Source organism: Malaya genurostris, chromosome 3 (genome assembly GCF_030247185.1).
Source record: "Malaya genurostris strain Urasoe2022 chromosome 3, Malgen_1.1, whole genome shotgun sequence".
Taxonomy (NCBI): Eukaryota; Metazoa; Arthropoda; class Insecta; order Diptera; family Culicidae; genus Malaya; species Malaya genurostris.
In genome coordinates this window covers 130,560,765-130,576,143 of record NC_080572.1, presented here as the reverse complement: position 1 = coordinate 130,576,143, position 15,379 = coordinate 130,560,765, and the positions used below count along the sequence as shown (strand labels likewise).

Genomic DNA, 15,379 nt, shown 5'->3' with positions numbered 1-15,379 from the left:
CAAGATCCAGCCAGCCACCGCCGACCACCCGTTGAAGACTAGATCTCCCAAAGCTGATCTCCTCCATCAAAATGATATGGTGTGAAAATAAAAAAAAATCTAGTTTAAGTAGTTTAAACATATGCCCTCGGCATCTTATAGCTTAACGCAATGTGCCTTAAAATATGTTATTAAATTAAAAAACGACCTTAAATTTACAAAACATACAGTAAAATCAAAAAAACCGTTACAAATGCCACGCCTAATTCTTCTGAGGCACTTTTGTCGTGAATACGACTTACTTTACTATGGGGTGCCTTTTCAAAATTTACCCTCAGAGAGAGTGATAAGTTTTTGATCGTGAATATCTCTTGTTGTATCTAACGAATCAACATAATTTTTGCTACATACCATCGGAAATATGATCACAATTTTATGATAAAATATTCAGTTGTGTGACATAATCTCAAATAATTCAAAATTAAACTTTTCTGAAATGTTTGGTATAAACGAGTATCAAAGAGGATAATTCGTAAGGCGCGTTTGCTTTTCTCGTATTTTTAAAGCTCATAGCTCAGTGATCTGTGAAAGGATTTATATAATCTAACTTCCAATAGAATCGAAATTTTTCAACTTAAGCGTGTATACAAAAAGCATTGAAGTATTTCAATAGTACACTATTGAAAAACCTGTCTCATTTGTCCCATGTAAACACCAGCCAATCAGAACGCGTTCTGAACAGTGTTTAATATCGTAGTGAGTTCCAAAATTTGGTCCTTCTGAAATTCAGGAATGAATCCCGTACAGCATCCGAATAGCTTCTTTCAATGAAATGCAAATTCGAAATTAAAAATAATCGAAATTAAAATTCTATATGCTGCTTTTTTTATATCCGTTATAACCGCCCATTAGTGAAAAAGCTACAAACGACATCAGGTAAAAACAAACCACTCAACAAAAATTGGATCAGTTTGGATTCTATCGCCACTGCGAGCCGATGTATTTTGTGTCGTTTGCAAAGCTAGTTTCGCTAGACAAGAGCGATTACCTCACAGCTGCCAGTTGTTTGCATTGGTGAAAAAGCAACGGTGGAGAGCATTACACAAAATCAGCCGTTCTAATGGCTCTAAAAGTTTTCTAAAGAACTATTAGGATTTGTTATTCGCAATTGGAAGGGAAATATCCTCAGTTTAGTGCAAATCTAGAACTGTTTGATTTGAGTTTTGCACTTTTCGCTGTGTGTAATTCACAGTAATCTAGATCAAGGGAAGCCTTCTTTGTTTTTGCGAAATATGTGGAAAAATGTGCTTGCATAATTCATACAATTGATCAACTAATTGATATTCGGAAGTGTTAAGGAACATGTCAGTTGTTTTCGTATTCACGACATCCAGTTATGCCTCTGACATTACCTACCCGCCATTTTTTTTTCGAATTTAAAACAAAAAACAGGTTCGTCTTCCAAATCGTCTTCTAACGAAAACAATTTATTGACAGGTAGATCGACCTCGTCATCATCTTCTTCTAAAGACAGTTACGCTTTGGTAATAGGTAGAAAACTACCACTTAATTCTTATAATGTAAATAATCAAAACACAGGAACGCCTTGCAGTTCATCTTCTAACAGAACAATTTATTAATAGGTAAATCGGCCAAATCATCTTCTTTGCTTCTTTAAATGAAGTCGATTTAGACGATATAACTGAAAATAAAATGATCTACATACAAGATCAACTTTTTCAAATGATCATCCGAATGAATTCGACTTCATCACATTTTGAAGCATTTCAAATCGGATGGCAATTTGCAAATAATATTATAATGAATTTAAAATTTAACAGTAATGTTAAGTAATTATTTGAATATTTTAAATTGGAATGCTCGATCTTTAAAATCGAGTGAAGATGAATTTTATAATTTTCTCAAAGTTCACAAAATTAATATTGCTATTGTGACAGAAACTTTTCTTAAACCAAATGTCAAATTGAAAAGCAATCCACATTTCGTGGTTCATCGATTTGACAGGTTTACTGGAATGGGTGGTGGAGTTGCCATTTTTGTCCAACGGCAAATTAAACATCGAATTTTACATTCTTTCAATACTAAAGTTATTGAAAGCTTGGGAATCGCAGTTGAAACCATTCATGGGATTTATTTCATCGCTGGAGCATATTTGCCATTCCAATGCACCGGCGAACAATTAAATTTCTTTAAAGGCGATTTGCAAAAACTCACAAGATATCGACCGAAATGTTTTGTAATAGGGAACTTAAATGCTAAGCATGTCCAGTGGAATTGTAGGCAAAATAACAGTAATGGTAAAATACTTCATAATCAACTCTCAGCTCTTTACTTCACAGTTTTTCATCGCAGTAATCCGACTTGTTTCTCTTCCATGAAAAACCCGTCTACAATTGATCTAGTTCTAACATATCAAAGTCACATTTGTAGTGAACCGATTACACATGCTGACTTTGACTCAGATCATCTTCCTGTAACATTCAGACCTTCCAACGAAGCTATAATTAATCCAATTAGTTCTATATTCAACTATCATAGAGCTAATTGGTTGGATTACAGATCTCACATCGAAAATAATGTGAATCGTGAAACTATTTTAGAAAATTCTGCGGACATCGACATTGATAATTTGAATCATTACATTATCGAAGCAAGAAATCTTTCAGTTTCCAAAGCTTAAACTAAATTAAATTCTCCTATCATCGATGACAATCTTCAACTGCTCATTCGGTTGAAGAATGTTCGTCGACGACAATATCAACGTTCTCGCGATCCTGAAAAACATAGTTAAGGATTTACAAAAAGAAATTACACATAGATTTACTCTTTTGCGAAATGAAAATTTCGCTAAAGAAGTTGAATTTTTAATATTCTTATTAAAAATCTTCCCGATGTTGCCTTGACACTCCTGGTTAAAATTTTCAGCAAGTGTTTTTTATTAGCTTATTTCCCAAAAAGATCGAAAAACGCTAAAGTAATTCCTGTCCTCAAACCTGATAAAAACCCAGCAGAAACATCAAGTTATCGACCAATAAGCTTACTTTCCTCTATCAGTAAACTTTTTGAAAAAATTATCTTGTTGAGAATGATGTCTCAAATAAATGAGAATTCAATTTTTTTACTAGAGCAGTTTGGATTTCGTCATAAACATTCAACTACTCATCAACTTGTCAGAGTAACGAACATGATAAAAGCAAATAAATCTTCTGCGTTATCCACTGGAGTTGCTCTTCTAGACATAGAAAAAGCATTCGATAGTGTTTGGCACAAAGGTTTAATAGCAAAAATGTCTGATTTCCAGTTTCCTCTTTATTTAGTCAAAATGATTCAAAATTATTTAACTGATCGTACTCTTCAGGGTAGCTATCAGAATTGTAAATCTGAATTGCTACCCGTACGAGCAGGTGTTCCGCAGGGTATCTTGTATAATATATTCACTTGATGTTAACGCAGCTGTACAGACCTTCTCCAATGTACTAATCTACGCGATTGATTACTTTGTTCCGAAACGATCCGTCCGACATTCCAAACATCCGCCGTGGCTAACCGCTGAATTGAAACATCTGAAAACATCCAGAAGAGCTGCTCTGACACGATACTCCAAGTATGGAGGTTACGTTTTGCGCAATAATTATATTCAGATAAATAAGTTATACAAGAAAATCGTGAAGCGCTACCATGCCAATTAATTAAAGCAGGTACAGCATAGGATGAAGTCTAACCCAAAACCTTTCTGGAAGCACGTGAATGAGCAAAAGAAGGAGTTTGGATTGCCATCGTTAATGCGATTCGGTGAGCGTACCGGTTCGAGTACTCAAGAAATTTGCCAGCACTTTTCGGAACAATTCGCTCGTGTTTTCTCTACTGAAGCATTACCCACACAACAAATCGAACGAGCGGCAATCAACGTTCCGGTATCTAATTGCTTTTTGCACTCCATTTACATAGACTTGAATTCGGCACAGATGGCTATCGCTGGATTGAAGTCTTCGAATTCTTTAGGACCAGATGGCATACCGGCAGTTATTTTGAAGAAATGTTCGGCTGGAATAATATCACCACTTTATCGTTTATTCAAAACCTCATTACCTAGAGCAGTGTTTCCGGATTTATGGAAAGTTTATGTATCCGGTTTACAAGAAAGGCGGCAAAAGCGATATGAAAAACTACCGCGGTATCACTTCTCTTAGCGAAATTCCTAAATTGTTCGAAAAAGTCATTCTGACTCAAATTTTTAACCATTGCAAGCAGTACATTGATGATACTTAACACGGGTTTATGTTGAAGCGTTCAACAGCTACTAACCTCGTATCTTTAACATCTTACATAACAAACGCTATGTCAGACGGGTTGCAGACGGACGTTATCTATACAGATCACCAAGGACGGAAAAAATCAATCATCACCCTGAATACACACGATCATCTTTCACTATGCATCATCGTTCCATTGCGTACTCAATAATACATAAGAGTCACTCAAACTCGTTCGGTATCATACTGCGTGCGATGGCGGAGAATAAGAGAATTGAAATCGCAAAATTTTGAAACACGAACCCAATTGCCAATGCATGAGTTAAAGAGTGCCAGCGAACATCATCGGAAGCGATTATGTTCGTTCGTAAAAATGAACCAACTGTTCGTGTGCAATCGAAAATCCGAACGATTGACAAGTGTGACTGGATATATTCAGCAGGAGTTAGATCGAAACGATCTGTTGTAGGGTAGGGTGGAAAAAAAACTGGCTATGGCAAGATTGCATGATGAGTTCGGTCGGCTGAATATAAGTTTTTGCTTGAAGGGCAATGTGCATTATGATGATCGTTACATTGCCAGTTATGTTAACATGTTACAAGTTTGATGTGCTATTCTAGTCAGAGTTAATTAGGTCTTTTAAGACAAATAAGATGAGATTGTTAGTTGACGAATGAGGAAATCAATTAGTTCCAACTCTAACAAATTTGTCCGCCGATCATCGACTTCACTTCGGAATGATTTTCAAGTAAAGTAGAGCTTCATCATTGTAATTGAACAGTTCGAATGATTCCAGCAATCTGTTGAAACGGCCAGTGCGCTTATGCATAAGGTTTCACATAATCCGTGTTATTGCAAGGCATGCTGATTCGGTCCACCTAGTGGTGTGATGGTGCATTTCATATAAGTTTGTTTTGGAAATCTGGACATAATCATAACTGTATCTTCATGTAAAACCTCTCAATAGGCATAATATTCCAAAGCAGTTGTTCCCTTTGTTGCTTGCTCAATCTTCTCAAGCAACAGTTTATGCATTTCTGTTAATCATATCAATCAATGCATATTCTGACTCATTTCAGGAAGATCAAACAAGTAACACTGGGAAAACCTTCCTTCGAAAAATCTTCATACCACCAGTGTTTGCATTATAATGTTAACGAAATGTTTTTGATTTCCTGAGATTGATATTGGGTGCTGATCAGTGCTGCACAATTATCACCTAGTCCACCTCCGCTAAGTATGGGGAAAATTTTTTTCCTTTCAATATCACTACAGTAATATTATTTAAATACACACATGATTATGAATGATCATTCTCACTATTATCAGCCATGCAGCGATTTGCACTAGCAGATGATGATATTCAGATGTCGGAAGTCCAGTACGCAATAGCAATATGCGCAATAGGATACAGCGAAAAAACAATACAATCTGAATATTGATTATAGAGACAAAGGACTTTGTTTTAATTCTAGGGTTGATTAAATCTCATGGCCTAAGTAACTTTATTACCAAACGCTATTTAGCATGAATTTTGTGTATAGAAGTAACAAGAGTGCAAATATTTGTGCGCAGCACTTGAACCAGCCCTCTACTGAGAAGCCTGTTGGCTACGATAACACTTGCTACAGCACTCTTCCACCGGGCTGGTTTGAGCGCTTGTTTGTGTTCGCTCTCCGCTCCTGTTACTTCGGTGTATGAAATGCAAGCAATAGTGACATATTTTTTTAAACCTGCATAAAAAATGTACCTGCAATTTACTCTGCATGAAACATGCTTCGTGATTGAAGTTATAATTGTCATTATAATTGTTTTTAATCACAGAGTGGCATATTAAGATCAGATTTGAATTGATTTTCAATACATCACCCACCATATTGAATTTCAGCATTTTCAGTGAGAATCTCTGCATGACTGATAATAGTGAGAATGTTTTTGAATGATTATGATTTTATTATCACGTTCGAGTTTATGGATCATCACTTCTTGTCAAGTACTGATGCTTTTTTGAGTTTCATTGAATTCTTGAATGATTACGACATTCTATTCAGTTTAGTTTTCGAAGTTTTCGATAAAAAGACACTGAAATAAATTAGTTTGAATAGGAAAAACTTTGGTTGGAAAACTTTATTTCCTTAGTCATATTATAAAAAAAATTATTGCCCCATTACCCAATCACCAGACTGGTGATACACGATCACCTTCTGTGATTTCTAAATTTCTGGTGATCACCGCTTGATCACCGTACGTGATTCCTCCTCTGATACCCCAGAGGACAAATTTAGTTTCACTTAAACAACACCATAATTGACATATTAGACGAAAATTGGGATATGTTCATCGAATTTTAATTTATTGGGTGCTGATGGGACTAACATACACCAAGCGGTTATATTAATAATTTTAGACTATTAAAAAATCACGATTCAGGGTTTTAGATACAAGGAATAATATTGTTAACAGAATGTTTCCGCTGATTTGTAAACAACAACAGTTGAAATGTTTATTATTTTGGATAGCGCATGCGTTATTATAAAGAATTATTTCTATTTTTTTCCGATATGTGTTATATTTATATTACCCCCCACTCAATATCTGTTAGTAGCTTTCAAACGGGATGCTTGCGGAAATCGGTTCAACCATTTCTGAAAAATGGGACTCGGAGGATCCGTTTGAAAGTCGGATTTTGCAGCAATTCTTTTACCTCTCTATAGGGAAAAGCAAAATATCCAGTTTGGTCCAGTAGTTTTATTGTTATCGTGTGTTCCCTTACGGTTTCGAGAAAACGCGCAAAGGGAATATCTCCGAAAGAATTGTAAGACTAATTTTCCAATTTTGCATTCATGATTTATAATTATTTATCGATTGAAGCAAACATTGTTCATTCATTTCTTTTGCTCTCTTGTAATATGCTGTTACAAAAGTTGAAAATATAATGTGCATATAAAATAGGTTTTCAGTTGAAAATGTTAGTTCCTTTCGGCAACTGTCAAGCCTCTACTGAAATATAGCAAATCGAGATACTACAATCACCTGAAAATACGGTATCATAAATTTTCTAGGTGAGCGGGCCACTAGAAACAACATCGTGAAAACTGCAAATAATGTCGCTTTAATTTAGAAAATAACAACTTTTTTCACATATTTGCAGCATGAATCAAAAATGCACTTAAACTTCCCGTCGGCTCGTGAAATCACCCCACGGATACGATTATTTTGCGCCTGCCTTCATTATACTCCAGAGCGTTAAAAGAATGGATCGTCTTGAATCACGATTCAAAATACTTGCAAATATTCGGATTGCCGAGCGAGTTAACTCATCATTGGTTCGGATTAAAACCGAACATGTACTAAGCAGAATTCAAATGGCAGCGCTCCATAACGAATGAAAGAGAGAATAAATGCGAGAGAATTAACTATTGCGCTTTGCCGATCGGGTGTTACTTGAGGCAATTGGGTGTTCGGCAGAAGCACACTTATGAACGAATAAAATCGAGTGACTCGCATCAGGTAGAAACGTGTCTATGAGTGCTAGCCGAGTGAAAATAGATACGATTATTCCCTTCCTTGCAGATCACTCTTCTGCTTTCGATAAAATCAATCATGACATCACAATAACAAATAGACTCGGCTTTGGTGCTAACGTCATTCAATGGATACAATCATATCTCAGCAATCGACGTCTTACTATCAAAATTGATGATTGTGTTTCCGAAAAATTTGTTGCAACGTCTGGAATTCCACAGGGGAGTCATCTTGGCCCTTTGATTTCCTTACTGTACTTCAATGATGTAAATCTTTGTCTAGATGGACCACGAGTTTCTTTCGCTGATGATCTCAAGATCTATAATACCATCCGCAGCTCAGAAGATGCGGCATTCCTTCAACGGCAACTGGAAATCTTTGCGAATTGGTGCAAAACCAATCATATGATACTGAATCCCGAAAAGTGCTCAATCATTACGTTCACAAGGAAAAAGTTACCGTTCAAATTCGAATATTATCTTGAAGGATTCATGATTAGTAGATCGACATGCGTCAAAGATCTTGGTGCCTTTCTCGATGAGCAGTTATCATTCAAACAGCACATTAACTACATTGTTGCGAAAGTTTCACGCTGTTTGGGATTCATATTTAGAATGGCTAAGCACTTCAATGATATTTATTGCCTGAAGAGTCTATACTGTACACTCGTTCGTTCTACTTTGGAATATTGCTCAGTAGTCTGGAAGCCTCTTTACCTTAATGGATCTCATAGAATAGAATCTATACAACGTAGATTCGTACGTTTTGTTCTTCGACGATTACCTTGGAATAATCCACATCAACTGCCTAGCTATGAAAGTCGCGGATTGCTTATTGGTCTTGACACACTACAAGTACGACGAGAGCTGTCGCGTGCTTTGATGATAGCTGATATTTTGAATGATAGGATTGACTGCCCCGCTTTGCTCCGTGAGGTTAATATCAATGTTCGTCCCCGTGCTCTCCGTAACAAACGGTGCCGTTATAGGCTTGCAAAAATCGTTCAATCGTGTATCATCTGGATTTGACTTCAACCTTTCACGGAAAACAATTCAAGCAAATTTTTTAGTTAGTATTAGAAATTATCATTAGGACTACAATGTCTGTTGATTTTACTATAATATACAATAATAAACTTCTGATCATTCAAATCTACCCGTTGGTTGTCAGAAATCGCTATTCTGTGACGACACAAGTCTGTTAGCCACAGGTAGAAATCTAAGAGTGATCTGCAGTCGCCTACAAAGAAGCTTAAATATTTTCAGTGATTATCTATCAAAATGGAAAATTGAACCAAATTCAGCAAAAACGCAATTAATTATCTTTCCTTATAAGCCAAGAGCTTCTTTTCTTAAACGAAACAATAATCACATTCTCAAATTGAATGGCTTGGAATTGACATGGTCTGATCGAGCTAAATACTTAGGTTTAACGTATGACAAAAAACTCACTTTCAAGGATCACATTGAAGGAATCCAGGCAAAGTGTAATAAATATATTAAATGTTTATATCCTCTTATAAACAGAAATTCTAAGCTCTGTCTAAAAAACAAATTATTAATTTATAAACAAATTTTCAGACCAGCCATGCTTTATGCAGTACCAATTTGGTCAAGTTGTTGCTCCACCAGGAAGAAAACGCTTCGAAGGATTCAGAATAAAATTCTAAAAATGATGTTGAAGCGTCCTCCCTGGTTTAGTACAAATGAGTTACACAGACTCACAAATACAGAACCATTAGATGTAATGTCACATAATATTATAAGCAAATTCCGACAAAAATCGATGCAATCTTCAATTGAATCTATACGCTCTCTGTATTAGTTAGTAAGTTAGTATATAAGTTCCTTTTCCCCATTACACAATACAATCAGGTTTAGAATTTTCCCTACACAAAAATCTCAGAATTGCGGAAGCAAATGATGTCCTCATGGTAATAATCAAATCATGTATATATTAGGGCTGAAAAGTCACCACTTGTGACATCTTTAAATCCTTTAAATCATAATAATTTAATTTTATCTTATATTACAATAAATAATTATAAAAAAAATAAAAACGATGCGTGCTTTGTTCAATTTCGTACACGCTATGAAGAAATCGTAACGGTTAAGGATGTCTGCTACTAGTGTGTAATATTGGTAAAAGGTTGAAGGAAAAGTCTTACAGTTTCATACGGAATTCCTAAATTTGTTGTGGATACTACTTCCGGTTCCGAAACTACAGGGTAAACAGGATTTGTAGAGTTTGTTAGATTAAGTCTGAACAAACTTTCCTATTTCTATTCAATGAACAGTTGTTTTTGAGAATTCCACAGTAATATTTTTGATGTTATGATAAATATGAGAAAGGCATCATTACACCACTAGGTGGATTGAAACAGGTTTTTCTATATTTGAAACACAAATAAAACGCTGTTGGGGCTGCTAGTTTATTTTGTTATAAATTCGAGATTTAAATTTTAAAACTGACATAAATTATGCATCTAGAACTAGAACACTCCTGAACATGCCCTAACGGCTTGCTGGAAATGCGTTTGTTCCAGTTTCAGTTCTATTATAGATCTCCCATATAAATCTTCCAGCTGCTGAATTTTCTCTAATAGAACTAAAACTGAAATAAACGTATCCTCAGCCAGCCGTTCTAGTTTTTATTCCAACAGTTCTACTGTCAAATTTAAACTAGTATCCGTTGCCGTTCTATTTTTTCTTTATTTGAAACACGAGTAACGCTGCTGGGGCTACCAGTTTCCTCTGTTATAATTTCCGGATTTAAATTTTAAAACTGACATAAATTATGCATCTAGAACTAGAACTCTCCTGAACATACCCTAATGTCGTTTTCGTTTTACAACTGCACTACACCGGTGCTACACCATGACATGACTAAACGAACAAAAATTATCAAAACATAAACAATAACCCTTCACTACAATAAACGATTCCATTGCACAGAGCTACACCGAACTTTTGATGAGTGCTACACCAGTGATATCGGTGCAGAAAAAGTGTAGCACTGGTGTAGTGCAATTGGTAAAAACGAACGGTTTCAGGGCAGCTTTCGCTACACCGGCGTAGTGCAATTTAAAAACGAAAACGACATAAGAGTGTTTAACACTTTGAATACCAACCAAGGGGGTAAAAAAGTGGGAACGCTAATTTTGACTGACTATATCTGAACTATTTTTTCAAAACTCTTTGGCATTAAAAATGCCTTACTCTTCGCTATACGGGACCGCGTAACCCGTTTTCTGTCATAATTTTGAACGTTAATAACTGAGTCATTTGTTGATGGATTGATATAATTTAACAATCAATCGATTCGGAAACTTTTAGCTTAAACATGTATGGCAACGTCGTTGTAGTATTTCAATAGCATACTATTGAAAAAATGGTTAGAATCGACCTATGTTTTCATCCACCAATCCCAGTTGTACAAAATGACGTCAATTTCTTGTTCGACATAGGAGGCTTTGCGTCATGCATAAACACACAGCATCGTTCTGCGTAGTATGAAGAGAAATCGATAAATATATGCTGCAAAATATTTCTTTGCCTAGTTGAAACAAGTAGCTCGTCTGGTGAGGTGATGACTGGATTGTATATGCGTCCGCTCGCTGGATTGTCGCTTTTGCTTACTCTTCAGTATACGATGCTGGGTGTCAATTTAAAAATGCAAAACTAACCGCGTAACCTTTTGTCGTGAATACGACTTACTTTACTATGGGGCGCCTTTTCAAAATTTACCCTCTGAGAGAGTGATATGTTTTTGATCGTGAATATCTCCTGTTGTATCTAATGAATCAACATAATTTTTGCTACATGCCACCGGAAATATGATCACAATTTTATGATAAAACTTTCAGTTGTGTGACATATTCTCAAATAGTTCAAAATTAAACTTTTCTGAAATGTTTGGTATAAACGAGTAACAAAGAAGATAATTCATAAGGCGCGTTTGCCTTTCTCGTATTTTGAAAGCTCATAGCTCAGTGATCTGTAGAAGGATTTATATAATCTAACTACCAATAGAATCGAAAATTTTCAACTTGAACGTGTATTACAACAATATTGAAGTTTTTCAATAGTACACTATTGAAAAACCTGTTTGATTAAACCCATGACAGCACCAGCCAATCAGAACGCGAGATGTCTGCATCTATACAAGAGCATCCATATAAAAGTTAAATGGTTCATTTTCCTACCATTTGCTGAGCAACTCTTCCCGAAACAAGACACACGAGAGCAACATCGAGGACCTGTCGTCTGTTTCCCGATATGAATGCACGAGACACCGTCAGCACAACGACACCGAAAATCGGTAGAAAGATAGCCAAAAAGTCCAGCCAGGCCCATTGCCGAAACAAGACACACACGAGAACCATCTCAGATCTCAATATTTCCTACCAAAAGATTCATCAAGATGGAAGTTAAATTAATTTAATTCAGAGTTATGCGGTTTCCCTTCTGCGGTCTTTTTTATGCAAAGTTTCAGAGTTATGCGGTTTTTTTATGCGAAGTTTCAGAGTTATGGAGTTTTTTTTATGCGAATTTTCAGAGTTATGCGGTCTGTTTTTATGCGGTATGTTTTATGCGGTACGTAAATTCTCATAAAAAAAGACTTCAGTGTATTGAAATTTGCACTGAATGGGACTGATATGAGTTGATACTTTTTTACATTTTACTGAACAAACCCTCAACTTTTATTGCAATTTCTGAGAGTGTATTGAGGATAGATTGCATTCCTAAAGCTAACTCAAAATTGGCGAAAATCGATATGGGACTGATATGCGAGTATGGGCAGTGTAGGCGAAAGAAAAAGTTCTGATATCGTTCACCAGTTAAAGGATGGAGTGTGATGAAGTCAGATGAATAATATTGGCCATTGTGAACGTGAGTTTAACAAATCAGAAATTTTTTTAATAAATCAATGAAAAGATTTAGCTGTAGAAGCTCTAAAGTCAAAGTAAGAGATTAATCTTTCATTTTGCTTTTGAATGAATTAGATTACACTAAGCGCACATAATAAGTGGCAATAAAAATCAATGTTTGAGTATCACTTTTTGGCAAATTGAACGTACAGAAAAAGTTCTGATGATACTTTCTCGCTGTTCAAAAACTGTATTAGGAACTGGTTCAAAGTTTTTTTTTCTGTTGCGTCGGGTGAACATTCAAGTATGAGCAATTCCTTAAAAACGGACTCTTATGAATGCTTTGTATGTTGCTTCAGCCAATTTTTTTTCGAACTTTTGGTTACGTGGTCTAAATACTAACTGTAAATATATCCTACTCTACCGAATGAACAACTCTAGAAGAGAAACTGTTTAATTAGAGATGAGAATCTGTACATTTGCTCGATTTTTGCCTAACATAAGTATTTCACATTTTCACATTAATTATTTGTGATATTTTTTTCGTACTAAAGCAAATGTGTGTCAAATTCCGTTGATTGTAGGTTAAGTAATCATAAAAATTCTGAAGAGAAACGTTAACCACTTAGTCGTTTTACAATTCTGATGGCCGAAAACATAAATTCGAAAAAAATTTTAGGCGAGACGAGGTTGGCGCACATTCAAGAATTTTCGTGCACCAACCGACTAAATTTACTTTCAGCCAAAATTTCAAAATGAAAATATATTATATTCACCAAAAATCTGAAGAAAAATTGATATTTTCACTGAAGTTTTGTATTGTATTAGATTTTCAGTTCTAGATATAATTATTTTTTTCAGCTAATACCAAATTCAATCTACATAAATGATCATAGATGTTTGTTTGACATTTTCCAATATATTAAATTCGAAAACTTCCACGAAAATACAGATTTTTGAGATTTTGATGTAAATATAAGATTTAATTCCTAAAATTTTACACGATGCTAAGTTCATTGAGTTGGTAAGCAAAATTTCTAGACGTGCACATACGTCAAATCCACGTAAGTGCCTAAAACTTGTTCAATTTTAAAAACTTTGAAAATATCGATTTTTTGATAATAATAAAAAAATAATAAAATAGAAAATTTTTGAAATTTTAGCTGAAAGTAGATTTAGTCGGTTGGTACACGAACAATTTCTTGAAATTTTTAGTATATATAATAGAATTTCATGATAAAAATTTCAATTGAAGCAATATTCAATCGATTGGTGTGATCAACAATGCCTAAATGTTCGATATGAATTTCATGCCAAATGTCAAACAAGTTTAATTTTACTTTAATTCTAAAATTTCTGTGAAATATCTAATTTTTGGATTTCCTTTAGTAAATTTAAACTATTTTTTCCTGTACATTACAGCTGGTATCAAATTCAATCAATTGGTGTACAAAAACGCTTATCGGTATTCAGCATTCTTCGAATACTTCAAATATTCTAAAATTTTTGTGAAAATATCGAATTTATTGAGACATTTCCAGTAATGTTGAAATTGATTTCTTCTAAAATTTATAGCTAATATCGAATGCAATGTATTAGTATATAAAAATGCATATGTCGTCGCTTTGAATTTAAAGATATGTCCAAAATACGAAGAAACTCAAATTCAAACAATCTAACCCAGAATAGATTCATGAAACACTTTTTACAGAGCTGTGTTTTGTTCGCATTCAGCAAGAGGAAAGTGAGCATACCCGACATAAGAATCAGGTTCGAAACTGACTCGATTTTCATTTCAACGACGTTGAAACTAGCTTCAAAATTGGCATCAAACAAACGGTTTGACAGCAGTTAGGGTGAAAACTGGGTTAGGTTTGGCATCAAGCGAAAACAACATAAACTAACGAGATCAAAACTTTTAAAATCAAGTAAACCGAATTACGGTCACATTGCTAATTCTTGATTTACGTCGTCAACAGCTCTTTTGACAGCGTAACTCTGATTATAACAGACTGACCATTGTTACCTTACGTTTAAAAAACACACCTCATTACTAACGGTTTTCGGGAATTTTTAATGTTTCTATAATGGCCTCCAAGGGCATTCACCAAAGTTGTCTGAACGATATGCTGACCAAATAGACGATGTTCCATTTGCCAACGTAGATCTAAAATTGTGTGCTTATATTAGAGTCGATCAAAGTGATCCATGAATTAATGAACAAACCTTCAATATCATTTTTAATATAAGGCGCCAAGCAACACTCACTAAATTTGCAATATGTATTCTCCTTCAGGAAATCAAATTTAAACCAGCCAATTCCAACTACAGTAACAATTGTTGCTGAAAGTGGATCAATCAAAGCATGTGAACAACCTAGCAATGCGATTGCTAGTATGTACTTCAAAATGTTTTTGATAAACATAATTCACTTTATATGAAAAATTTTGTTTACACCTATCAAAAGCAGAGATGCCAGGTAAAAATTTCAAATATCTGCAGACAGGGTCTGTCAGCAAGTATGTCTTGCTGGCAGCAATTTCTCTATAAAGTATTGCTGATTGCTTTCAAAGCTGAACTTTTGACACAGTTCATTAACCACAATCTTTTCTGCTCAATCATGGTTGCCGAAAAAAAGTTGAGAAAATCAACGAAAAGAATAATTTTTCTATGCAGCTTTCTTCAATATCTTCAAAACTGGCAACCCTGCTTACAAATTTGACAACGAGCA

General features: G+C 35.0%; 1 protein-coding gene across 3 annotated transcripts in view; it reads right to left on the bottom strand.

Moving 5' to 3' along the window:
• The window catches only part of LOC131438889 (torsin-like protein), a 406,897-nt gene extending 391,800 nt beyond the window's left edge, over nt 1-15,097 (bottom strand). For 2 of the 3 annotated variants that reach the window (XM_058609266.1, XM_058609267.1), the window contains exons 1-2: nt 14,875-15,097; nt 14,695-14,815 (exon numbers count right to left, since the gene is read on the bottom strand). In XM_058609266.1, the coding sequence (XP_058465249.1) occupies nt 14,695-14,815; nt 14,875-15,073 (320 nt within the window). In that variant the 5' untranslated portion in view covers nt 15,074-15,097. Of the gene's footprint in view, nt 1-14,694; nt 14,816-14,874 lie in introns of those variants that run through there. The other variant, XM_058609264.1, reaches the window with a different exon arrangement.
• Nucleotides 15,098-15,379: the final 282 nt, after the last annotated feature.